Genomic DNA, 27,600 nt, shown 5'->3' on the forward strand with positions numbered 1-27,600 from the left:
GCACGCGAGCCTCTGCCCAAGCGAAGCCCCGCCCCCAACCAGTTTACGCTGCCTCCCGCCACCCAATTGGTCCGCTCCTCCACCTTTCACCTCTCACTCGGCCCTCCTCTCCAATCGCGGCCGCCGTTTCATCGGCGCAAATTGAGGCGAGTGTGGTTTCTCTCCTTCTCTGTCTCCTGTGCGCTGGTATAACGAAGGCGGCGGCCACAAGCCCCGGATTCTCGGAACGCTTCTGCGCCAGCAGCGCAGAGCCGGGCCCTATAGGCGGAGGAGGGTGGAGCTCCTTTTGCGTAGGCAGGGGCGGGGAGGAGGCTTGTCCTAACCGGGCCCAGGTGAATGGAGGAGCCTGACAGTTAAAAGAGGCGGAGGCGAGGAAATGGCGGCGGCGGGGGCAGGAGCGGCAGCGGCATAATGAGGCGACGCCTGTAACCAGGGCAGCTCCAGGCTAGGTCTCGCCTGGCAGGTAGGAGGTTTCACCCGGCCCTTCTCCTCCTCCTTCTTCCCTCACAACCTCTTCGCCTCCTTCGCTTAGCTGCTCCTCAACGGGCCTGCCCTGGGGCCCAGCACTTGCCCGGCGGGGGGGGGGGGAGGAGGAGGAAGAGGAAGGGCGCCTTTGTCTTCCTCTCAGCCTCGCTTCCTCCCTCCCGGTGTCTGTCTCTGGCTCGCCCAGGCGGCGCAGTCAGGGCCTCCGCTCAGCTTAATCCGCCTCCTTTCCGGTTCCCTAAAGGGGGGTGGGCGGCCGTGTCGCCTTTATTTCCTCCTCCCCACACGCAGCAACCTTCCTTCCGCTGCTCTTTGTTTCCCCAGGGATATCCCGCTTTCTTCAGTTTGGCGAACTCCCAGGGGGGGAGAGGGGTTCAGCATTCCAACGTTTTCTCTCTCTTCTTTTTTTTAATCAAATGCTCATCCCTCTCCGGCCACCCGCCCATGAATTTGAAATGCTCCCCCCCCCCTTTAAGGCCGCGTTCCTTCTCAAGAGTAGATCCTCTGGTATTAACGGGGCCCATGTGCGCTGAGCGTGATGAATGTTGGATGCAGCTTTTAAGTTCCACCCAGCAGTTCCGAGAAGGCACCCGTGCCACTGACACATTTCTGTCTTAAACATCCGCAGTAATGACAAATAAAACATCCCGTGTCTTTATTGTTTTAAAAATGGTGGTGCTCGATAAAGCATTTGCTTACTGTGGAGATAAGTCTCGCTGGAGTCTGTAAGACTCACTCTCTCTCTCCATTTTCTTTTTTAAAAATGAGGTATGGATCAGGCTGTGGAGGGGAGGGATGTTCAGCGTCCATGTGCTCCTACGGGTATAAATCATGAGGCTGCCACACTTTGCATTAAGAGAGCAGCTAGATGTGCTTCCCTGTCTCCCACCCCAGTCAATTGTGTGGGCCATAGTAGGGCAGCAGCTGCAGCAGCAGAAATCGGCTTTCGCAGGGTTGTTCTTCCTTTCTCCTCCCAGTTTCTTGTCCTGCTTCATCCATTGTCCTTTAGGATTATCAGAACACAATGTCCCAAGAAATAATGGCTAGAATAAATAAGAGATGTCTGGTAACCTCGATTTTTCCTGTGCATGCTGCTGCCTCACGTCTGTCTGTCTGTCTGTCTGTCTGTCTCTAGCATTTTTGGGATAACAGGAGGGTTATTTCTTTTACACACACATGTACACACACACCCATTTTAAATTAACTCCGTTTTCTTGGAAGAAATACATTTTCCCTTCTCATCCCTCTTTGCCACTGAGCAAAAGTTGTGGTGAATTTTATTCACTGCTGCTTCTAATGTTTCCCTCATGGCTCCATGAGAAGATTGGAATTGTAACTTCATAGTGAGGGCAAGGTGGTGGTGGTGATTTCTTTACTGTGTTTACTGTATCAATCAAGCTTTAAGTAACACCAAATAATATAAACTGAATGTTTTACTGTGGTAGAGTAATCTTTTGAAAGGCATGATTTTTAAAGCAGAATTCCCTTGATGTAGCAAATTTTCTGCTGCTGCTGAGTGTAGGGAGACACTAATCACATGATACAGAGGTAGTATTTTATATTCTGGTTACAGTAAACTTGACCCATTACAGTCTCATTAATGGGAAGAAGCTAGCTCTCTTCATGCTCATTATATTTGGGCTATTCGTTCAATAGTTTGCTATGGAACAGTGATACTACAGTTTATCCAGTAACAGTTCATGAGGTTCTTTGTTCTTCCAAACAACAATAAAGCAATTCCCCCCTTGGTAACACCCTACAAGTATTATCCTGATTCACTGCTAATTGTATGTCATGCATTCTCTTCGATATACCAGCTATTAGCTTTAAAGAACTTAAGGGATAAGAGAAATTTCACAGCTTTAACAAAAGTGCCCATTGCTACTGCTGGGGAAGAGGAATTAATTATTCAAGGTGTTGGACTAGATGATCCTGAGGGTCCCTTCCAACTCTACAGTTCTATGATTCCTGTTAACTACAGTTTGACACCTGTTGCTGCTTCAAGACCTTTGTCTTTTCACCCTTTGCCTGATAAGAATCTCTGCACCATTATTTCTGCTGCCGCCACCCTGTATTCGAGGGGGGGGGGAGAAGCTTGATGGGTGAGGCAATTTTGGGAAGGCAAAATTACTAGCAGAGAAAGGGTTAATTAAGCCCCTTCTCTTTTCCTAACTGCAATTTCAAATGCCATGGTTGTTACAAAGGAAAGGAAAAAGTTGCAGGCAACTCTGTAAAGCGGTCATGGGGAACAGATGATCCTCCAGAAGTTGTTTGATTTCATCTTCCATAATCCTTGACTATTGACCATGCCAGCTGAAACTGATGGAAATGAATCTGACAATATATTCAGGGCCACAGGTTCCCTACTCTTGATGGTATGTGTAATTTATCCTTCAGAGTACAATTCTACACCTTAAAGGGCAAGTTGTGAAGGTTGGAAGAGATTATAAAGCTTCTTTTTGAGGAAACTATCCAGAAGCCTACTTTCTATGCTGATATAATGCCCTGTCACTAGAACTGGCAACCCCATAAGAGCCATAGTATTTGAATGTAAACTGCAGAGAAGTGGATGTAATTGCTAGTGCTATGAATTGGTGGAGGTGGACAGGTGTTGTCAGGACTACAGTAAGAACTATCTATCAGGACTGTGATTGTATCCTCCCCAAACTGAAATAAGCCTTTTAGCATTTACTGAAAATATATTAAATGGAAGCTGATTCTTCAACAAGTCAAACTCTAAAACCATCAGAGATCAGTTATGACACCGCTGCAGTGTTAAGAGTGCCAAAAGAATAATTGCTGAGCTGACTTCGCAACCAGAAATGATTAGTCCTTTTAACTATTTATTTGAATTCTGGTTTCTCTTCAGATCATAGAATTTTTTCGCCTTTTATTAACTGTGTACCTTAGTTAGAAAGTTTGGGTATGAAGGTCAAATCATTTTTATTTTGAAAATCTGTGTTCTACTTTTCTTCTGGAAGGAACTCAAGGCAACTCACAATGAAATAGGATGTCTACTAGAAATTCAATTACAACAAAAAGTATACCTGAGACCAGAGAGCTTCAGTATTCTAAGGGCTATAACACTTGACCCATCTTACGACTATTATTTATTAAATTCATACTCTGCCCTTCCTTTGAATGAGCCCATAAATTATTTTGTGCTTTGAGCTACTTCCTGTGTATCTAAGAGCCCCTAGCTGTATTGGGGTGCATATTTATGAAAAATTACCTGAAATTTTGAGACTTTTATAACATTAGGAATTCTGACCATCTTCTTGTTCTAGGTATTGTGCAAGTTTTTCTTCCTTGCTGATAAGTTATGGCTTATCCAAATCTTACTTTTATGCAGCACAGGGGATTTCACAACACTTTGGGCAATATATCCAACATCACTAGAATAATCAATATCCTGATATCTAAATAGCAGTTCTAATGCAACCCATAACTACTTGCCTTCATGCTAATATTTTTAATATTACTTCTTTTAAGGGCATATGCCCTCAGCCTTTTCACATGTCTCATCCAAAAAATAGATCATCCTTCTGGTTACATTCTAATTTATAGGTATTATTCAATTCTCTCCACTGCCTATGTCTTTATCTGAAAGGTTGATGAGATGAGGTGAGGTTGAACTGTGCAAACTTTTCCCTCACCTGCCATTCTTGATTGGAGGCAACTTTAGCTGGCCATCCCTTTCTCTGTAAGAGTGGCTCCTACTGCTGCAACTCTGGGGAATTACCGTATTTTCCGGCGTATAAGACTACTGGGCGTATAAGACGACCCCCAAATTTTCCAGTTAAAATATAAAGTTTGAGATATACTCGATCAGATTCTCCACCTGGCGTATAAGACGACCCCCGACTTTTGAGAAGATTTTCCTGGATTAAAAAGTAGTCTTATACGCCAGAATATACAGTATGTGCAGCAGTTTTCCTGTCCATGCATGCAGTTTCCCCTCCAGCTTAGGGTATGCATGAATATACCTGCTTCTCTGTCTGTATAGTCCCTTGCTGAATCAGGCACATGTTGCAAAGGATATCATTAAAAAATAGTATTGCATCAGAATGGCATATTGGACTTGATACAATTCTTTCTGATTGTTGATGCTCCTAGCCAAGAAGTGTTGCCAGCAGTAGTAATTTGGCCAACATTACCATATTCCTGTGATTAGTTTTAACTGTTTTTAATACTGAATTTCAAATAGTTGTAACCTGCACTGACTCTTGGTGGTGAAGGGCAGGTAATAAATGTAATAATAAATGTAATCATTTATATAATAATCATACTGTCAAAGCAGGCTTTTTTTTAAGGCAGGGATGGAGAACATGTGGCTCTCCAGATGTTGCTGGTCTATACCCCTGTCATCTTGGACCGTTGGCCATGTTGGCTGTGGCTGATGAAAATCCAACAGCATCTGGAGGGTCACAGGCTCCCCATTCCTCTTTCAAGGGGAAGTTAGAAATTCCACAAGATTGATCATGTCACAAAGTGGACAGAACAATAAATTAGGGTGGTGGTTTTAGAAGATACTTTTATCTGAAGCAAAACAATGAATGTCATGACAAGTTCATGAACTCTGGTGGTTGTAATCTAGAACCTAAGTGATATATTGGAGAGAAGCAGGGTGTTAGTCATTGTTTCCAAATAAGGAGTATTATTCACATGCTTCTAACCTTAGCTGAAACTACATGAGTGGGTGATGGCGATGCAAAATTGGTATTCTGCATCCTGTATTTGGTTTCTGATAGTTTAGCAGTAAGTGGGCACAGCTAAACTAAATCCGTGAGTGAGCTCACTCTCTTCAGTCATATGTAACCTTTACAGGGTAAGAGCCCTTTAATACATTCCTTTTCTGATCTTGCTTAATTAGGCATAAATGTGGAAGGCTAACCTGATCTATGAAATAAACCTTCATCCAGTAAACGGAAGTGCTACAACAAACATTCTGTATTCAAAGAAATAGTTTAACAGCAGACCTAAGAGTGCTTGAGAGGTATATAACGTGAACAATGTGATTGCAGCTAGAACCTAACAACCCACATTTTTTTGAAACTAGGCTTTAGACTATAACTATTACATCAGCCCCAGCCAGGTTGGTAAAGGCTGCTTTAAATGCTACAGTTGAAACAAAAGTCTTCCTCTGTACCTTGAAAATTAACAACAGAATGGCATGGCACCAAATATGCCAAACGTTGCCTTCACACATAAATGTATATACAGTGGTACCTCGGGTTACAGATGCTTCAGGTTACAGACTCTGCTAACCCAGAAATAGTACCTCCGGTTAAGAACTTTGCTTCAGGATGAGAACAGAAATTGCGTGGCAGCAGCGGGAGGCCCATTAGTTAAAGTGGTACTTCAGGTTAAGAACCAGGGTGGATAAAAATCAATGATTTTAAAAAAAAAATCAAAAAAATTGGTTTTTTTTTATTTAAATCTGATTTTTTAAAAATAAAATGCATTTTGAGGAAAATATTACCATCCAAAGGTTATTCAATCATGAAATAAAGATTAGTTTTTTTAATTATGTAGAATAAGGCTGTATATGTTTAATTTTTTTGGTAAATAAATTCCATTAATACATTCACAATGTCATTTATGCTCTTCCAGAGGTTTTTGTAAAATTATTTAAATTGCTATTATTAAGGTAATGATTATTTTTCTCCTTCCTAAGTACAACAGGAAAGTTGTCCAAATACGAATGATTAACCTATTAAACCGGGGATAAAAAACTAACATGAAAAGTTGTTCTTCTAAAAATCTTTATCTACTTGCATATTAAAGTTATACCAGCAAGAATTAGTCTTTATGTAGAAAACTGTGATTTAAATCAAGCCTTACTGACTAGTGATTTAAATTGTGATTTAAATCAGTTTGATTTAAATCAAATCCACCCTGTTAAGAACAGTTTCAGGTTAAGAACGGACCTCCAGAATGAATTAAATTCTTAACCCGAAGTACCACTGTAATTATATATAAATTATATAATTCATGCACTGGCAAAATTTCTGTAGGGAAGAAAATGTGGGAAAATAATCTTAATGCACATTTCTTTCAAATTGACGCAGGGAAATGAACAGAGTTCTGAAGTCAGTGGCCAACCATTTGGATAGATCTCCTGGATATGGAAACAAGGCTTCCACATGTAGACTGACCATCCTTTCATACAAGAAGTTTTCGTGACTTATGCTCTTAAGAAGGAAACTTTGCACTTGCATGCTGAACTCAGTTTTCAAATGTGGCATACTTTTTTTGGTAGCAGAATAAAATGAATAGATGATTGAGCACCTCAACCAGTCTGGGTGCCATTTTTGGCTGACACTCAAGGATTACTGAAATGTACCTGTATGTGCTTTGAAGCCTCAAAGTATATGTTAAGGAGTTTAACAATAAAGTAGAGTGTTTTGAAAACTGAAGTATGGTACCAATATTTTTATTGTCAACACCAAATTAAACATGTATTAACAATTTCTGATAAAAATGTGATATTAGCAATGTGTCACTTATGTGAATTATACACAATTCACATAAGTGACACATTGCTAATATCACATTTTTATCAGAAATTGTTCATGCTTATCAAAATAAGAAATAAAGTGTTTCCGCCCCGCCCCCCTAGTGTCGACTAGACTGTTTGGCTTTTCTAACCTAGTTTCTAGCACTTCACGTTTTTATCTCAGGGAATGAATGACCGAGACTCTGACCAAGACTCCATTGCTGTCCGGATATAACTAGTAGAATGGGGAATGGTGACAAGATCTTTTGTCTCAAGACAAGATATGATTATAGCCCCTTTAGGGTAAACTTTTGAATTGCCTTATAAAATTGGGAGCCTTATGAGAATTACTTTAGTGACCAATGTGCTATATGTATGTTATTTCAGGCCTCAACAGTGGATATTGTTCCCTCTGTACAAGAAGATAATTTATAAGTTGCCCTTTGCTTCCAGAAGTTGCTAGATTTGCTCACATTAGCTGCCCAAATGAGTTCACTCAGGGGAATTCTTCAACATCCAGATTGCAGTTGATACAAGCCTCTCCAGCTGTATGCACAAGACTCTTGGTTTGAGCAGAAAACATCCACGAGCTGTAACTCATCCATGAGCTGTAACTGGCTTGATCTCTTGGAGGTTGTTCTGGGGCTGGAAGCTTTCCAGTTGGTGGAGGGGAGGGGAGGGGTACTGTGTTTGGGGGAGGGAAGCTTCCTAAGTTTCAAGACCCATGCCATGCTACAGGTCTGGGACATTTAAGCCCATGTTTAAGAAAATTAGCTAGGGCTGATGATGTCTGCATAGAAAGTGCTTGTTTAAAGGGCTTGCTTGGTGAGAAATGTGGCACAGGCATTCCTTAATGAGTAGAACACACAGTTCCTTTGAACAGTTTGGCAGTTTGCCAATTCCAACTCAGTAGTGTAGAAAGGAGAAGTATATGATTTACATTTATGCAAATCTTGTGTCTGGAACCACACATGGGCAGCTGCTATGCTCCCATGAAGTAAAAAATGGTTAAGGCTCTGAAAAGACCCCAGCTCTACCATTTGCCTTTAGTGTTATGGAAAGGAAGCTTATATCAGTGAGTCCCTAAGTTTATACAGTACGGTAAAAACTGACTCTGCAGATCTGACTGTAAGATTAGTCTCAATTTGGTTTATCACCTTTTTTTTCTTGAGTGAATGATTTAACAGTTGGGGGAAAGTGTTAAAGGTATTTCTAGATAGTTTTTTGTGTTCAAAATCCCATAACTATATTTCACATTGTTACTTGAAAGTAATTGCATCCTGAAAAATCAGTTGCATTAAAAAAAAACCTTTTAATTTTAAACTTTGATAGCTTTGGAATTTTAAAATTGAAGTACCGGTAGGTTTCATTATACAGTACTTAAAACTAAGGAGTTGCCAAGTTTCAGTGTCTGCATTTTAAAGGACCAGCACTAAGAAGCAATTTGGAGCCTTTAACTTTTACAATATTCTTTGAGCATAGGACTTAATTATTATTGGGCAAGCATGCTAGGATTAAACTAGCAGTTGCACAAATAAAAACACATTTATATGACACACATGGCTTTGTACTGTGGTCACACAATCTTTCTCCTTGCCTTGAGCAAGGCATAAAGAACTAAAATGGAAAACAGCATGCTCCATACTTAGCAGATATTCCTCTTTATCTGTAAAGTAAATTTACTGGTGATTGGTGCTGCTTTAGGACCAGGAGTATTGCTGCTGTGAGGCTATGCTTCCTGGCAAATGGTATATGACTTTGACCATCAAACAGAAGGCTGTCTGCCTGCCTGCTTGCCTGCCTGCTGCAACAGGCCTTTTGTCCAGAGGAGAGCACCAACACAATCAACTTGGTAATATGATGTAAGCTTGCAGTTTCCTACTAGAACTTGGCTCAGTCTTTTGCATGAAGCCTGTCTAGCAGTATGTTAGCTTAGGAACTGAAAGGGCCTGCTGCACCGAGGGCAGCAGTATCCAATTTATATTTTTCTGTCAGCTACACTTCTACTCTTCTGTTTACACCACTTTTGAGGAAAACTAATGGCCCCCATCTTAATCTTAAATATTTTGGTGATTGAAGTGATGAGTTACCAGGGTCAAGGTGGAACAGACCAATGAAATGTTCTGATTCTAATGAAAGGCAGCATTACCTTTTATCTTGCCAGGGTAGACTAAATTCTGTTTTAATTCAGTGAAATTTTACAGGATTGAAAGCAACTGCAGGGGTGCTGTGGAAAAAGGAAGCAGGTTTGTGTTCATTGGCATAACCATACCTATTTATTACAGAAACATTGGGCAGAAACTACAGCTGAGATTCCTGTGGTTTCGCCATGGTTTTAGCAAGGGCAGCCATCTGCTGCAAACTTTTCAAGGTCTGGTATCTTTACTTGGTTTGCAGTGTGGAATAATCAGTTGTCCCACACAATCAGCATGGGATTAATCAGGATGGTGAATCTGTGGTCCTGCAGATATGGTTGGACTGTCGTTTCCATGGTGGCTGGAGATGGGGAACAACATCTGGAGGGCCACAGGTTCCCCACCCTGCTTTAGCGGGAAGGGTATAATAAATTTATGAGGAAAGAAGATGATGTAGTCTTAGTGTATTATGCTGTGTGCTGGATTTCTGTCACAAATTGGGGCTGTTAATTGCAGAAGGACCACCTAAATTGGTGTTCCATGCCACCCCTTCATCTGGGTTACAGCTGAGATAGGAAGATTAACAGTTCTGGCTGGATATTTTGTTTTGGTACTTTCCCAATGTGAACCTTAATACTCACACCCCAAAGCAGCTATTGATAATAGCCTCAATATTCTTCACTGATAGTGAACTGCTTTTTCAACTCCTGTGGATGAATTTTGTATTGCTCTTTGCTAAATAGGCTGTTTTAGGACTACATAGACTAGAAGCATGCTATTAAGAATTTGATTTCACTTGACTTCCGGTTGATCGCGGAGCCACCATCAGTCACAGGTCCGTTCAACGGAGCGGACCAGAGCACGTCACAGACTGGGGAAGCCGTTCCAGAGCAACGGACCCCCAGAAGAACCCCAAATCAAGCGTTTTGGGGGCATGGTGATCCGGCGGGTGCTGAAAGTGGGCTCCTCCCTCCCTGGTAAGGCTCTGTTTTGAGCCCCTGAGAGTGAGGGAGTTGGAGCCCTGGCACATCAGATTAAACGCTTTTTTTGACGGCGCGAAGCTGCAAGACAGAGGGGATTAAGCGGTCAATTCTTCCAAAAGAAATGGACAAATTTAAGGATTACATCGTGAGTAATACATTGGCTTTAAAGTTAGAGTAATTGGCAAAGGGTGGAGATTTAAATACAGAAGTCGGTCTCCCCCATTGAGAGAATTAAGAAGCAGTTACCTTTCCCGGAGCTGGAGAGATGAACATAAAGTTTTAAATTCCCAAAGATTAGACTTGTAAAAACTGAATAAGAACTGGGGGAAATCCCCCTGTGAACTGGAGTCGGGAGCCTGGGGGGATCAGCGAGTTACTTTGGAAGTTATAAAATAAAGGAATCTGGTTATTTTCTATTGAAGTTTTGGATTATCTATAGTAAAGAGAATATATCTACGAAACTGGAAATAAGACTGGCTAATCTTTACTGCATAAAGTGATATAAGAAAGAAGAAAGGTTAAAAAAAGGAATTGAAATATTAACTGCGTAACCAGTTTGGTTATGATTGTTGCTTTTGAAAGTTAAGTGAGAGAAATGGCACCATTTCCACTTGAGAGATGCCTACAGACATAACAACATCTGGTTCTGCAGACTTTGAAAAGGAATTTTTGCAACTGTTATGGGAAACTAGAAAAGAGGTACAACAGAACACAATACAAATAGAACAAATTAAACAGAACTGTTTGGACGTTGTAACAAGAATGGATACAATAGAGTGTGAAAAGAACAATATGGAACATCCACTAGACCTGGAGATGAAGGACTTTAAAGAACTACGGACTGTTCCCTCAGTGAGAGGGAGGGAACCTGACTTATGTTCAGGACGGAAGGACTTTAAAATAGAACTAAGGATTAATGTTGCTCTCGCAGTGAGAGAGGGAGAGCATGATTTATATAAGGTGCAAACTCCAGGGGAAGGGAAAGCGGTAAAAGGTTTGGAAACTGAAAATTTTGGCGGCAGGCATTTTGATGCAGTTGGAAAGGTAGGGGGGAAGGGAGTTGTGGGCGCCAGGGTGGGATAGAGTGGGTGTGGGATAAGCAACAATAAGGGTTTGTTGTGATGATAATTTTGATATTGATTGTGGGAAATTAACGACGCGTTGAACAGAAGGATGAGAATGGAGGGAAGGCCCCGAACCACGCCCGAGGCTCCCATTTATTGAAAACTCACAGCAAAGTTAAACATTAACATACACAGAGAACTTCCAAAGGACCAAATAAGGAATGGTGTGCCTTCTGATACCAAATATGGAAAGCGCTCCTTTTGGCTACACCCACATGACATCTTCAATGTGTACATGCTCTTGCTCACTCCTCTCTCACTCACCCCCTCCTCTTAGTCTTGTGACTTCTGTTGTTTCCCTGCCACACCTTTGTTTATACCCGGCCTTGCTGCTTCCTTGCTAACCTCCTGGGATCTCCATCTTGGTGCCCACAGAGCCATATGGCGTGCCAATTGAGGCTCTGTAGCTTGGTTGATTAGTGTGGCATGCCAACACTGTACATGAATTATTCTACCTTGATAAAAAGGCGTGCCATGCCAGCGCCTGGCTAAACTATAATTCCCACAAGGGTTATGATACTTTAATTGGTTAAAAGGGGATTGAAACTGGAACACTGTATGGAATTTGCTGAAACGTCCGGGGGTCCCCGAGTCCAGGGGAGGGGGGATTAGAACTAGAAGTAGTTATTAGAAGAAAAAGTAATGGTTAAATATATGGATGTTTTTGGGATGAAATTTAGGCTAAGGGGTGTATTATAAGACAAATAGATGGAAAAATACAAGGTTTGGAATAGGATTTAAGATATAAAATGAAAACTGCTAAAGATGGATTAAAAGAGGGACCCAATGAGGAGGGAACCGAGGAAGTCTATATAAACAATGTCAATTAAGATATGTTATTGAAAACAAATGTAAATTGTTTTAAAATTTGGAAAATATCTATTAAATTTTTAATAAAAAAGAATTTGATTTCACTTGGCTAAAATGCATGGGAAATAGAACAGTTAAACTGAAAAGCCTATTAACATTTTATTTTTAAAACCAATAAGTGGTCATTGATTTCTGCACCATTCTCGTAGTGAAATGGGAAAAGGGTTATTGATACACTGCCTTGTTTTACATGAGGACACACAAATGGGCAATGGCGACTTCTGTTTCAGTGTATCTGAAGAAGTGTGAATGCACACGAAAGCTCATACCAAGAACAAATTCAGTTGGTCTCTAAGGTGCTACTGGAAAGAATTTTCTATTTTGTTTCGACTATGGCAGACCAACACGGCTACCCACCTGTAAATGGGCTATGGTTTTCTGTTTCGCCATTTTTCTCAGTATGCATAATAAAGTGGTAGTTGTGTTTGAAATTTGCAATAAAATGGATGCCAGTCGCTTCTGCCCTATAACATAGGGCTGTTTTCAACAAATGAATCCCGTCAGTGGAATCCCTGCACAAGGAACTCTGCTTGTGTATCAGGGCTCCCCTCCCCATGCCCCCCAAATGGCTTTGGTGGGTCAGGAGAAACCCCACAACAGCAGGGATGCTTCTGTCTGGCAGAAGGATTGCCTTAACACAACTTTGAATTCCTCCAATGTGAATATTAAATTTCCCTAAGATTCCATTTTCATAGTGAAAGAAAGTGAAGTAGAACAAGTTGAAGTGTGCATGCACACGAAAGCCCATACCAAGAACAAACTTAGTTGATCTCTAAGGTGCTACTGGAAGGAATTTTTTTATTTTTTATTTTGTTTTGGTTATGGCAGACCAACACGGCTACCTGCCTGTAGTTGTAAACCTAATTGATGTTAGTGAACAATTATTTTAACAGGTAAAGTAGAAAATAAGCAAATATGTTCAGGCCCTTAAGCTGATCTTTCAGACACTCACTGTCTGCATCCTTGGCCAAAAAGGAAAGGGTAATGTGCTGTTCCCCAAGAGCTAAACATTAAAATGCAAGGATGAAGAGTATTATATGGTGTGGTTGGGTTTTATTAGGGTTTTTGAAAATGTGCTGTCTTTTTATTGCCTTCTAGGATATCTAGGTTTGAAACAAAGTTACAGGCTTGGAAACTCTGGATAAGCTCAATATCAAGATTCAAGGTAGAAAAATGCTAACGTGTGCTCCTTAATGCTACGGTGCGCCTTAATTTTTAAATGCTATTTGGGGTAGAAGTACTCATTAAGATTGTTTCTTTTTATTCTAACTTCGTTTTAACTTTCAAAAATGATCTGCCATCAGCATACTATCCCCCCCCCCCGAACATTTCATTAGGAGTAGGAAATTGTCTTTCTTTCAGGACATAAAATGTAAAACTTTGACTATATTGTGGTTACCAAATCCTTGATTTTTACCAGTAGGTTTTTTTTTTTACATTTAAAATGTAATGTGGCATGATGATCTTACTAAATTCTCAAGGATAATTATTTAAATGTGGCATCCATATTTTAGAAAATGATTATATGTATCTTCTACAATTTGATAAGTGTAAATATATACAGTACGTTCTTATTCAACCTGTAGAAAGAGTGGTAGCCATCATCCCTTCTGCTTCATATGTAAAAAGGACTCTCTTTTAAAACTAATATTTGTCTTTATTTAATGGAGAATTATCATGCTGGTTTATTGTTGTATATTGGCCATGTTCACAATTTTTGTATTACTCAATTTATTAACATTATAAAATAAAGCTTGAAGAGTTTATCCTTTTAATAAAAAATATTTTTCATTTTTATTGGGGTGGTGGAGGAAATATCCGTTCAGGAACTTCTATTATTCCAGCTTCTAGATACAATGGATTTGTGGTTTAATACAGGGCTTACCCTGATAATTTTCTTTACTTAACTTTAAAGTTCTCAAATCTAGTAAAAACTATTTAGGGTCAATATGGTCACTTAATGCATTATTTCCTCCCCTTCCTGCATACGTGGCTCCTTGTACAGGAGTTCCTTTGGGTCTTTCCATCCTCTTCATTGTCAGCCCTCTCAAAAACTGACATTTTGGGTTCTGCACATCCAAAGATGGACTGAACCAACTCTTTTCTCTCCACCCCTTCTTGTTTTAATAACACTTTATTTCAAATTCAATAACACAGTTTATGTACATCAGAGGCTTGACAGCCATCTGTCAGGAATGCTTTGATGGTGTTTCCTGCTTGGCAGGGGGTTGGACTGGATGGCCCTTGTGGTCTCTTCCAACTCTATGATTCTATGATCATAAATTGTTTTAAAGAGAAACTACAGATAAAAATCCACTTTTGACTGAAATCTTGAATGGAATCTTATTCTTAATATTTGTAACAGTATTTTAGCTCTTCACTAACAATTTTCTTATATTGATTGAGCAGGAGCTGAGCAGCAATGTGATTAGCCTCGAAGCAGATATAATGGTGTCAAAATGCAGTTCAGAAAACATATACTTAGAGGGCACAGAAACTAATACGGTAAGTCTGTATCTAATTCAATCAGAAATCACTATCTTTTTAAATAGTTGATGTAATGCTGGCATTTTTTTTGGAAGAAAACTTCAAATCACATTGCTCAATTTCTCTTATGACTAGGGAGGAATTCAACGTTGGGCTCTTCTGATCATTCCATCAGCACAAACATTTCGGCTTGCCAGATAGAATTATCCCCCTTCTCTTCTGTAGTGGAGGGAGGTGGTAAGCCCTGTTACACAAGAAGTCCTGGCACAGGCTTCCACTGACGGGACTTGTTAGGTGAATTGCACCCAAATAAAAAAATTGAGTAACCATGGTAATGTTGCAACTTAAATCAGCAACTACTAAAATTCCGTATTTTTTTGGAATTTCTGTATATTGCTAATAATTCTAAAACAAAACTTTTGGTGTTTCTGAAAAAGCAATCTATATTGTGTTAAATGGAGGAGTTTAGTTTTGAAACTTTATATACCAGTTATTATTAAAGTGGCAATAGTATTTTTTGTGTTTATCTTTATTGGTTCATAGCTTTTCCAATATCTAGGTTTTCTGTACAGAGAAAACTGGTATAATTAAGTACTTGCAACATACTTGTTTGGAGTTAATGCCCCCTTAAAAAAAATAAAATCAAAACTGGTATAAGGAGAATTGAACTAATGCAAAGCACAAAATGTTTGTATGACTTTATATTGTACTTAGTCCATGAACTCTATTCTTGTAGTAGCTGGAAGTTAATATCACTATTTTCCAGTGTGTGGCCTGTATCTTAACAATGGTGAAGGGATCAGGTAGGGTAAAGCAATAGGAAGCTATCTTCCCCTGTCAAGCATTTTCTCTCATTACCTTCACATAGAATTTGCACTCTAGGCAGAGTTTGGATGAGGTTGTAGGTGGTGATGTGGCTTATCCTGCAATTTCACCAATGCAGTTAGTGGTGATATTTTGATCTTGTTTGTGGACATTTCTCTCCTTTGAGAACTTATTTTAAATAGAACAGTATTCATAAGATCACATCACAACTGTTTAGTTATTGTTTGACATTAATAATAGCAATTACTTATAGCAGTGGTTCCCAGTCAGTTAAGTACTGCGGACCCCCTGTTTTTCAAAAGCCAAGCTATGGAACCACTACTTTTGAAATGTTGATATCTCTGTGGTGGTTTTTGTTACATTAATTTTGCCACACACGTCCTGGGTGGGTTATGCAGAGCCCCTGGGGCCCGCAGACCATCCATTGGGAACCATTGGCTTATAGCACTAGTATTTTTTCAAAGTGCAGTTAAATGGAGGCTCTCCCCCACACCGCCCCTAGAAATCTACAGTGAGAACATAGTGGAATAATTGTTGTTAAGTGCTGTAGGTTGAGAGAACATTCCAGTTTAATTTGGAGAATAGCAAGGACAGGTTTAACTCGGGATTACAAGTATTTTCATCATCTGTGTTCCTCTTGATTTAACTGCACTGAATGAGCATATTATAGGGAAAGTGGGTGCTGCCTTGTTTGCTGGTTATATCTGTGGTGTTTTCCATTACTTGTTTGGTCTCAATTTTCCAACTGTGGCATGTGGAAATAACCTTTCAATTATTTACGGATTTTTAAAAATGTTATATGATATTCTTTGGTGTACTGCACAAGTCCATAAGGAGGTAGGTATGCAAAATTCAAGTTGAAAGTCCATGAAATATAGTTGAGTTAGTCCTTAAATGATTAACATAATCTATCCAGGATGGAGAGCTCATATGATGCAGTGGTGAAAGAGCAATGATCTGGAAGGTTGCCAGTTTAATCTTATATTTGCTGCTAACTCCCTAAGTTACTTTAGGCAAGCCACTTTAGGCATTACCTAGTGCCCATTTGCACTACTTACATAGCTATTGTGAGTATTTACATAGCACTTGCAGTGAGATATTATTTATAGGACTCGTTTTGAACATTGAGAACACTATGCAAATACTCCTTTTATTCTATTACTATTACTATTGGTAGCTTTGCTGCCTGTATTCAGCTGAACTTTATCATACGTTAAGTCTGGAATATTGCCAGTAGTTTGTCCTTGAAGATTCCATGGGCATATTTAAAAATGTAAAACCTGAGTAGAAAAGTCATTCTGTAAAAGTTTTAATTTTTATTCTGTAAAATATGATTAATAACTGGTTTCAATGCTCTTTCTCCCCCTCACAGTAAGCTGTGTTGGAACAAAAATGCAATGAAAGAAACACTGGATGAATGAATGAAAAGCCCTGCTTTGCAGTTCCTCAGCATGGCAGGACTACAACTCATGACCCCTGCTTCCTCACCAATGGGTCCTTTTTTTGGACTTCCATGGCAACAAGAAGCAATTCATGATAATATTTACACACCAAGAAAATACCAGGTACTAATGACAATGCTAATATTTTTTTAAGCAAAATGAAATCTGGCTGCTTCCTGGAGACTGACCATGAGGCTGGTATCCATGTCTTACATGCATTTCCATTAGAATGAACCACAGTGAAAAGACACCCTTTTCTCCGCTAATGTTAGAAGCAGTGAAGATATCGGCACTAGCGTCTTTAGCTTACTAAGATAATTTATTATAGCGCCAGCAATTAGCTTGTCACACTTGAGGGATATTTGACTAAACAGAAGAGTATTTGATTAAAGTGCTCGTAGTCTTACCATGAAGTTGCTATTTTGATGATGATTAAATAAATAAGTGAATAAAAATATGTGAGGAAACATCCGTCACAATCAACAGTCTTCCTTTTTGCATAAATGAAACTGCTTTCTTTTCTATTATCATTATTTGTCACTTATGTCTTGCCTTTGTCATGGGCTGAATAATTCCAGCTGCGCAGCCCCTCCCCTCCCTCAGAGGACTTCTTTGGTCTCTACTGCCTAGTAGACAGGGACTGTATGGAAACACCAAGAAAAAACAAAGATGAGTGCAGGAAATGCCACCTGTATAATCCTGCCATCATATAATGTTTCTGTTCCTGATATCAGACTTAAGTATGATTTTTATTTTGGTAGTCAACTCCCCTCATCCCTAGCTTACAGGACCAGTGGTCAGGGATGATGGGAATTGTAGTTTCAAAACATCTGGAGGGCTGAGTTTGGGGGTGCCTGCTCTAAGGGATATAAAGTGGAACATAAGCATTCTAAATAAATAAGAGCTCAGTAAAACTTTCAGAACTGCATGTTTCAAGAACACTGGTCTGCATTTTAAAGTGATTCTGGCAAATTACAACTTTTATGAAAAATTCACATAACGTCAGTTGTTTTAAAGGTTTGAATACTAAATATTTTAGAGCTGATTTAGGTAAGCCATTTGTTGCTCCTACTGAAGTCTTTATGTAATTACTCCTGTAAGTTCATCCATGCAACAAAGTTACCATATATTAGAATAGGATTTCAGGGGATAAGCATCTTAAGGTCCTGTTGAAAACTTTACATGACAGTTCGCTCTACTGCAACTATTCCATGTGTAAAGTGTTCACAGAAAAATTCCAGAAGGTGTATCACAGGGTGGGAGGAGAAATGTCAGATAGACTTTTAGATGTTTTAGGTATGCAGTTCATTGACTTTCTTTGGCTGATACATCACAGAGACATCTATGTCTTGCATTGTCTTTCATTGAGTCAGCTGAAACCTGTCTACATGTAATTTTAGGGATTCTTTTTAAAAAAATAATTTTGTATTTGCCAATACAGGTTGAACTGCTGGAAGCAGCTCTGGATCATAATACAATAGTCTGTTTAAACACTGGCTCAGGGAAGACTTTTATTGCAGTACTACTCATTAAAGAACTGTCTTATCAGATCAGGGGAGATTTTAACAAAAATGGAAAAAGAACAGTATTCTTGGTCAACTCTGGTAAGGAAGTAATACACATTTTTGTAAGGGACATAATTGATAAGGATTGGATAAGTGTTCAATCTGTACCATAAAATTAGTGGGCAACACTATAGCATTTTCAAATTAAGTAGCACCATAATTTTATAATGTTAATTTTGTACTAAGATGTTATAGTGCTATACTACAGTTAACACTATACTACAGGAATGTTAATTTTGGTCCTAACCAGTTTCTTTAATAAAAAAAAAAAGAAAGCATGGCCACCTAGCACTAATTAAAAGCTTGTTTAACACACACCCCAATGCCAAAACTTTCTTTTGAAAGTCAAATGTTTCGATGGGTAAAAATAGAAGAATTACAGAGAAAATAAAGATGACAATGATTGGTTGACTGCATTTTATGGATGCCTTGTAAAATGTGAGTGAATGAAGCATGACATTCCCATACTAAATGCTTGCTATGGAATCACCCGTGTAGTTGCATGTACACACTTGGGATCCCATTTCAAAATACTTGCTTTGCTGCCTAAATTCCACTTTTTCTTCCCTATACAGCAAACCAAGTTGTTCAGCAAGTGTCAACTGTTAGGACGCATTCAGATCTCAAGGTGGGAGAGTATTCAAGTTGGGAAATAACTGAAGCATGGACAAAAGAGAAATGGAACCAAGAATTTGCTAAGTATCAGGTAAGTCAAATTAATATACCATCTTGTTGTTATTTAGTAGTTTAGTCATGTCCAACTCTTCGTGACCCTATGGGCCAGAGCATGCCAGGCACTCCTGTCTTCCACTGCCTCCCACAGTTTGGTCAGACTCATGTTGGTAGCTTTGAGAACACTGTCCAACCATCTCGTCCTCTGTCATCCCCTTCTCCTTGTGCCCTCCCATCTTTCCCAACATCAGGGTCTTTTCCATGGAGTCTTCCCTTCTCATGAGGTGGCCAAAGTACTGGAGCCTCAACTTCAGGATCTGTCTTTCCAGTGAGCAATCAGGGCTGATTTCCTTCAGAATGGATAGGTTTGATCTTCTTGCAGTCCATGGGACTCTCAAGAGTCTCCTCCAGCACCATAATTCAAAAGCATCAATTCTTCGGCGATCAGCCTTCTTTATGGTCCAGCTCTCACTTCCATACATCACTACTGGGAAAACCATAGCTTTAATATACCATAAGCCCCTGCAAACCAGTGTCATAGTTTAAGGTTTTATTGTTTTTAGGATGATTTGCAAAGTAGACAATAGTGTCAATTCAGAGAAACATGGGAAGATCCAAATATGCTATGGAGGTCATCTGTAGGCATTTCATGTCGCGCAGCGTAAATTAATAATGCAGTTTTTCAGTGAAAGAACAAGAGCTTTACTTAGTTAAAGTAAACTTCATAAACACCATGGTTCCAAACAGTTTGACTGAGATTACATACTGACTCTGCTCACAACTGAGGCAGACTGAATCTGACTGAAATCTTACTGAGAACACAGGGAGAAAATGGCTGCTACTTTTAAGGAGAATGAGTCACATGTCAGAGTGACTCAGCAGTTAGCAGTTAGGCCTGAATAACTTTAGTAGGCCCGAATGATTATGCAGTCCCAGCACTTCCCAGCCTGCTTTGCTGCTTCTGCTCTCATGTCTTTGTCACATGACATTTCATACCTATATTCCAGCCCACTAAAAGATGAGCACAACAGTAGAGACTACTTAACCACTAAAAACCTGGGTAGGTTAAAATGTTTAGCATGGCTCCTAAAAACCAGTACCAGATGTGTTTAACTGGGGAGAGCATTCCACAGATGGGGAGTCACTACTGAGAAGCATGTTCAAAAGATTTATACCCCACTCTTTAGCCAGGAAAGCTCCCGGAGAGGCTCACAAGTCTAGTTTGTTCCTTAGAGTAGATGGAAATGGAATATTTAATTTCAGTTGAGTGGCCTTTGGGGCAGAGTTAAAATGCACTTCACTTAATGTTGGGTACAAGTGAATGGTCAGTTGTTTGTTTTAACCTACAATTTGTATAGAGGGAAGAATGAATGCTTAATTTTTATTAATGCTGACTAAAAATCTTATAAAATAACATTCAGTTTTTTTCTTGCATCTCTTCATATTTCAGGTTCTGGTAATGACCTGTCGTGTCGCTTTGAATATTTTAAAAAATGACCATTTATCCCTGTCAAACATTAATCTTCTTATTTTTGATGAGTGCCATCTTGCAATTCAGGATCACCCCTATCGAGAAATTATGCAGGTAGGTTGTGACCCATCTATATAGCTTTAACAACTGACAAAACAAATAAGTAGGCAAACTGAAGAGTTTGCATATTACACATTAATATTTAGCTTACCTTGGCATTTATTAATTTGGATCTGTTTTTGGACTGGCCTTCAGATTACTCTCTTAATTGGGGATATCCACCTCGGCAGCATTGGTTGAAGTGTGTGCTTTCCTGTTGCCTTGAATTGCATTCCTACCCCCGTGTGGGCACTGTGGCTCACTCAGTGTGCACCAGGTTTCCTTCTCTGTATTTCTCTCATTCTCGTGCCAGCTGCTTTCCCTTGAGGAAATAGTTCTCCCACTTGCCAAGAATTGGGGTGGAGGGATTGCATTTCTTCGCTCATCAGATGCTGCAAAGTGACTGAGAAAGGAAAGGATCGGAGCCAGTGCAGACAGAATGGTCAATAATAAACTATTTTTTTGTCCTCAGTGTGCAAGGGTAGTTGTGCCTGTTACATTTTGTAGTTCTCTTCAGTCACCACCGACTGTAATGCTTAACAGTCAGAAGTCTGCTCCAAGTTTTGAGAGGCTAATGAAGGTGGAAATGGCCTGATTAAAAATGTTCCATCAAGGAGGTCTAAAAGTGGAGCACTAGATGCTGTTTTAAATGTTGGCAGACTTCCTTTAAACTATCCAGTGAACGAGTTGGCAGAAAATTTGTGGTGACCTCTCATTGCCAAATGTTAAATTAGAAACATCAGGAGAGCTTACTAAGTAGCCATTACATTGCACAAATCAATGAACCTGGGCTTGCACCTGATTCTGCAGAGTTCTTGGGCTTCCTCCTTTGGAAGCATGCAGTTGAGGGACTGAAGCTATATTAATTTTCTCTTATTTAGGATCACATGACCTATAGGACTTCAAAACTGTTACCCTACTACACTAACTTGAAAAGTTGTTGCTTAAAACAAAAGTCCTGTTACTTTTAAATAACAAAATATTAGAAGGATCAATTTCAGTTCTGGGGTTACCAGGCTTATGTGTGTGAGGCATGAACTCTTTTTTCCCCCCATCTCCCCTGCAGGAGTTCAGCAAGCCTCTTCTCTTTCATTCTGCTCCTCTAGGATTTGTGTCATGCTGGAAAAGAAGGTGCAGAACTCCACTGTTCACCACTTGGATCCTTATCTTGATTTGGATCCCCCCACCCTACTTAAGAGCAGACTTAACAACCTTGTGGGTTATTCTGGTTTATTTTTCAGCTTTGTGAGAGTTGTCCATCATGCCCCCGAATTTTAGGATTAACAGCTTCCATTTTAAATGGGAAATGTGATCCAGCAGAGTTAGAAGAGAAGATTCAGAAATTGGAGAACATTCTAAAGAGTAGTGCGGAAACTGCAACTGATTTAGTGGTTTTGGACAGGTATATTTTGTTATTGTTGAATTTTGTGTTGAATATCATTCATAAAAAAATTATGTTGGAAGAGGTGACTTAATAATAAATAAATTTAATAATTTTTATTTCTACCCTGCCCTTCCTGATCCAAAAACCGGGCTCAGAGCGGCTAACAACAAATGTAAGACAATGATTAAAACAACTTAAAAAACAGCAGAAAAACAAACATCAATGGGGTCACCAGGGCTAACTGGCCAGGTTAGTCATGCTAGGCCAATAGGGAGACCAGGGAGGTTAGATCAGGCTAGATTAAAGGCCAGGCGGAATAACTCTGTCTTAAAGGCCCTGTGGAAGGAGGTCAGGTCCCACAGGTCCCTAGTCTTGTCGGACAGAGTATTCCACCAGGTCGGAGCCAACACTGAAAAAGCCCTGGCCCTTGTGGAAGATAATCTGATATCTACATGCTTGGTGTGCTGCTGTTGTTTTAAATAATCTAAACACTCAACGACATTCTTTAAACCTATTTCGATAAAGTAAGACCAGGTTCAGTTTGCAATTTGCTGTGCAGCACAAATAGCTTTTTAGAATTACCAAATCTGTAATTGTGCCATTTAAACAGCAGTTTAAAATGTGGCTGACAAGCTTGTTTGTTTGTGTTAAAGGTATACTTCTCAGCCTTGTGAGATTGTGGTAGATTGTGGACCATATGCTGACAAAAGTGGGCTCTATGAAAGGTTGTTAACGGAGCTGGATGATGCACTTCACTTTCTGAATGATTGCAACATATCTGTGTTGTGTAGAGAGAGAGATTCTACCTTAATTTCTAAACAGGTATGGGCACATGATTTATCATTGTTCCTGCATTCTTTAACTGCAGTTTGGTCTAGCCTCTTAATAGAAATCTTTACTGCTTTCTTCCAGAAATACTGCCACCTTTAAATTATTCGTACTCATTATCAAGACAGTCAGTTTGGCAAGGTAGCATACATTCTCAGTTACTTCTCCAGAAGATCAGACTTTAATACTTCAGCCAAGTATGGGAAAGAAAGTGCACTTCAAATAATGACCAAGTAGTAGGCGGGGGGGGGGGGGCGTTGAGGTCGCTCTTGATGCTAATTTACTCAGTACCACAAAACTTTACATGCCTCAGAATCTGTCCCTTGTTGACTTAGTCTGAGATTATTTTATGACATCTGAACAAATACACAGTAGAAACTTTCCAAGATTTTCCCTACAAGCAGCTTGTACTTGAGCAAGAAAAAATAGTTCAGACAGTGATCTGTTTCAGTCATGAATTTGCTTTATGAACTTGTATACTTCTAAACTGCACACCTTCCCGGGTGTTCCAATTCTCTCCCTCACATCCTTGTTCATGGTAACTATAGTTTTCCTTGGCATATTGAATGATTGTGACACAATGAGTTTCTGGTTCTGTTATGGAGGTATACTATAGTTTGCAGCAATGATAATTTGTGCAGTTTGGGCATCAAGACAAATTAAGGTTAGCACATAATATCCTTAGATCATACTGCAGGTGTACTGATTTTTTTTATCCCACTTCACCCCCATGGTGTTTCCACAATATTGCTTACGAAACTAATAAAATTGTGAAAGCTATTTTTAACTAGCAAAGTGAAAACACAGAGGAACAGATTTCAGGATCTCTAGATGAATCATAGAAGCATAGAGTTGGAAGAGACCACAAGGGCCATCCAGTCCAACCCCCTGCCAAGCAGGAAACACCATCAAAGCATTCCTGACAGATGGCTGTCAAGCCTCTGCTTAAAGACCTCCAAAGAAGGAGACTCCACCACACTGCTTCGTATGTCTTACCTAGAACTGCAGGTTGTTCACAAAGTATTGTAACAAGTATTGATGCACAATTCTGTAATTGTCTGTCATGTCTCTGCTAAACCTTTAGCATTCAGAATCTGGTCATTTATCAAACCAGACCAATGTGTGATTAAAAAATAATAATAATCCCAGGAAAATGTAGCTAATGCAGTTCATTCCTTTCCTTTGTTGCCTTCTAAAATGATACTTACCTGGAACAGTAATATACAAAGAAGCAAATGCGCATTGCAGTCCCCCACCACCCTCTAAGTCAGAGGTCAGCATTCTTAAGGCCCATGGGTTGGTTCCAGCCCATGAGCTTCCTGGAACTGGCCCACGGCCGTTCTGTGAATCAACATGGGGATTCCATGCTTTTTTTCCCTTTTGCAGCGCCATTTTCTTTCTCGCCGCAGGTAACGACCTCCGGGTCGGAAGAGCGCTGGAAATAGCATGTGCACGGGCGCTCCTCTGTCCCGGAAGTGCACTGGAAATAGTGTGTGCGCACTTGCACGGGCGCTCCTCACCCAGAGGAGCGCCAGTATACGCTATTTCCAGCACACTTCCAGGACTTCTGACCCGGAAGAGTGCCGGAAATAGCTTGGGTGCGGGTGCACACGCTCTGGCCCACTGAGAAGTCTGCCGGGGAGTGGACTGGCCCGGCCTCAAAAAACATTGCCGACCCCTGCTCTAAATAATGGTTTGCGGGCTCAGTGTAAGCTGTGTCGACTACTACAGTGCCATGCCAAACTGATGAATTTAATTTGTTTGCAGATACTGTCAGACTGCCGAGCAGTGTTGCTTGTTCTGGGACCCTGGTGTGCTGATAAAGTAGCTGGGATGATGGTGAGAGAGCTACAGAAGTACATAAAGCATGAGCAAGAGGAGCTGCACAGGAAATTTTTATTGTTTACAGATACTTTCCTAAGGAAAATACATGCACTCTGTGAAGAGCACTTCTCACCTGCCTCACTTGACCTGAAATTTGTAACCCCAAAAGTAATAAAACTGCTTGAAATTTTGCGTAAATACAAGCCCTATGAACGGCAACAGTTTGAAAGTGTTGAGTGGTATAATAATCGGAATCAGGATAATTATGTGTCCTGGAGTGATTCTGAGGATGAGGACGAAGATGAAGAAATAGAGGAGAAAGAGAAAACGGAAACTAATTTTCCTTCTCCCTTTACTAATATTTTATGTGGAATTATTTTTGTGGAAAGAAGATACACAGCAGTTGTTTTAAACAGGTATGACTTCTTTAAAAAATAACAAAATATTGTGAATTGCAAAAGAACTAATTGAACACTGATCCAGAATTATTATAGAAGAAATATGTCCAGTCATGAAGCCTGCTAGTTTTTGAAAATCTCTGCAAACCACAATTCATAAAAAGGAGAAAAATGTGGTCGATATAGCCACAACGTAATGTAAAAACCCTTAAGAATTAACAAAAACAACTTCTAAATATAGTTAAATCATTTAAATGTAGTAGGGCTATGTGGAATATGCAGTTATCAACTGTTTAAAGGCTTAGGATAATTTTTTAGAATTCAGAAGTTGTTTTTTTATGACAAATATCAGGCACGTAAGCAAAGGTGATAATATACAGAGTAATAAGAGAAAGGCACTAGATATTAGGGGGAGAGAGAGAGATACAATAGCTTCCACTTTTCTGTTTAAACTTATCCTGACTAGCTTTGTGTATTGCCACAATTCATGCCCTCTTCATAAACGGAAAAACTAAAGCCTTGTTAACAGAAACAAATTTAATTTTGGCTGCTTTATGGTATACAATATATGTAACAAAGTAACAACTAAAACAGTAAATAAATAATGAACAGATTACTTCTACTTACAATGAAGTTTTATGAAGTCAAATTAAATTATTAAGCTTGTTGGGGGGAAAGTTGCAGGGAAAATGACACTGAGTAAAATTTTATTTGCATATAGTACTCCATAAAAACTGGGTTTATTGAAATAAGGGAGGAAAGGAGTCAATTGGAAGTGTTCATTATGATTTAAAAGGATTTTACTTAAGATCTTTGTATTTCATGAGACTGAATTTTTCTTTCATTCTTGAATGAAAGGCCACTGCGGGGGGGGGGGAGCAGTAGAAAATTCTAGTTTGTGTGTGTGTGTGTGTGTGTGTGTGTGTGTATGTATGTATTAGATGGCTTTGTATGTCTATAAATATGGCATGAATGCATGTATATAATACGGAATCCTCATATCTCAAGAAGCATTTTATAAGAAGCGATTGCTGAAACAGAGCTGCTAAATGAAAGGTTTGTCATTACTACCTCCATTTGGTATAGCAAAGCATGTGACCATATGTGTTCTGGTACTTCCCAATGAGGGAGAAAATTAGTTGCTGGCAGAGAGAGCAAGAAAGGAAAACACTTGTAATTTCCTTGATTTCTCTGCCAAAGAAAAGAGAAGCACTGCTGCTTTGAGTGAATATACGGCAGCACTCTCCTTCATAGAAATGTAGGCCAGGGCAAGGTCTGGCCATGGCTACTTGTAGAGGCTGTTAGAACCACAGGCCACTTAAAGCACGAGGGATTTTAAAACAATCTTCCCTTGTCGAGTGGGTAATGTGTAAAGTAAGCCAGTGGAAGCTTGTCATCAGAATGACTAAATCCAGGAACAGGTTTTCAAGAAAATAGGAATTTCCTATGGATTGCTTTTCTCAGAAATAATAACCTTGTTTTTGCTGCATGGTGGGGTTATGTGACCAGTTGTTACTAAATTAGCACTCACAATTGGGACTTGTTAGATATAATATTTTCTGTTCTATTAAGAATACATGAACTAAACGTTCTTGATACCTTTTATGCTTCAAAAGTATGACTGTCTTTCTCTGTGTCGGGTATAGAACCACTGGAGGAATTTAGTTTAAGAATTTTAAATGCAAATGCCATCTCATTATCAAAAAGACGATTAGCTTACATTTTCTCAGCTATATATGTGACTTCCAAAATGTGTATAATGTGTTTAGGTTGATAAAAGAAGCTGGCAAACAAGACCCAGAGCTGGCTTACATCAGCAGCAATTTTATAACTGGACATGGCATTGGAAAGAATCAGCCCCGTAGTAAACAGATGGAAGTAGAATTCCGAAAGCAGGAAGAGGTAACTTTAATGAAAATAATTGTACAAAAATGCTGTATAGTTTCTTAACCTTTAGAACCTTTGCAAAGTCCAGAGATTCTGCATCTTACAAATTCTGCATAGTTCTTATTATCAATATGTAGAAGCGCACAAGTTTCTGAAGCAAACCTGAATTTTAAAACAAAAATGACAAACAGTAGAATGGCTGAAATTGTACTGCTTATGAGCTAAGGTTTACATTGAAAATACTACAGAGTGAAAAATGTTATTCTTGGTTTAAAACTTTAGCTATTTTTCAAAATGTTACTTTGATAACAGATTTGCAGTCTCCGTGAAAGTACTGTAAATGCCCTATTTCTGAAATACTGATAGTTTTAGTTCTTTTGTGTGAGCGACACACACAAAATGAAATGCAAAGAAAAATGAAACTTAAAATAAAGTGAAATCATTTTTTTTCTAAAAGTAGCAATAAAATTTAACAGACTGGCTCCCTCCTCCCTCCTCCCTCCTCCCCAGAAAAAATATAACTGGCTTTAGTTTTACACTTTGGCAAAAGTGAGCCTGTCTGCTTTCAAAGGTGAATCATACCCGTTTTTAAGAAGGAATAGAACAACACAACATCATGGAATT

The 27,600-nt window shown here is 39.5% G+C and overlaps 1 protein-coding gene across 1 annotated transcript in view; it reads left to right on the forward strand.

The window, feature by feature from the left end:
- Positions 1 to 217: 217 nt before the first annotated feature.
- DICER1 (dicer 1, ribonuclease III) overlaps positions 218 to 27,600 on the forward strand; it is a 52,986-nt gene continuing 25,603 nt past the window's right edge. The window contains exons 1-11 of the mRNA XM_033140387.1: positions 218 to 463; positions 13,193 to 13,259; positions 14,504 to 14,599; positions 16,779 to 16,971; positions 18,290 to 18,452; positions 18,989 to 19,119; positions 20,536 to 20,670; positions 21,897 to 22,057; positions 22,693 to 22,861; positions 24,635 to 25,107; positions 26,859 to 26,991. Coding sequence (XP_032996278.1) covers positions 16,828 to 16,971; positions 18,290 to 18,452; positions 18,989 to 19,119; positions 20,536 to 20,670; positions 21,897 to 22,057; positions 22,693 to 22,861; positions 24,635 to 25,107; positions 26,859 to 26,991 — 1,509 coding nt within the window. The 5' untranslated portion in view covers positions 218 to 463; positions 13,193 to 13,259; positions 14,504 to 14,599; positions 16,779 to 16,827. The remainder of the gene's footprint in view (positions 464 to 13,192; positions 13,260 to 14,503; positions 14,600 to 16,778; positions 16,972 to 18,289; positions 18,453 to 18,988; positions 19,120 to 20,535; positions 20,671 to 21,896; positions 22,058 to 22,692; positions 22,862 to 24,634; positions 25,108 to 26,858; positions 26,992 to 27,600) is intronic.

Source organism: Lacerta agilis, chromosome 1 (genome assembly GCF_009819535.1).
Source record: "Lacerta agilis isolate rLacAgi1 chromosome 1, rLacAgi1.pri, whole genome shotgun sequence".
Lineage (NCBI taxonomy): Eukaryota > Metazoa > Chordata > Lepidosauria > Squamata > Lacertidae > Lacerta > Lacerta agilis.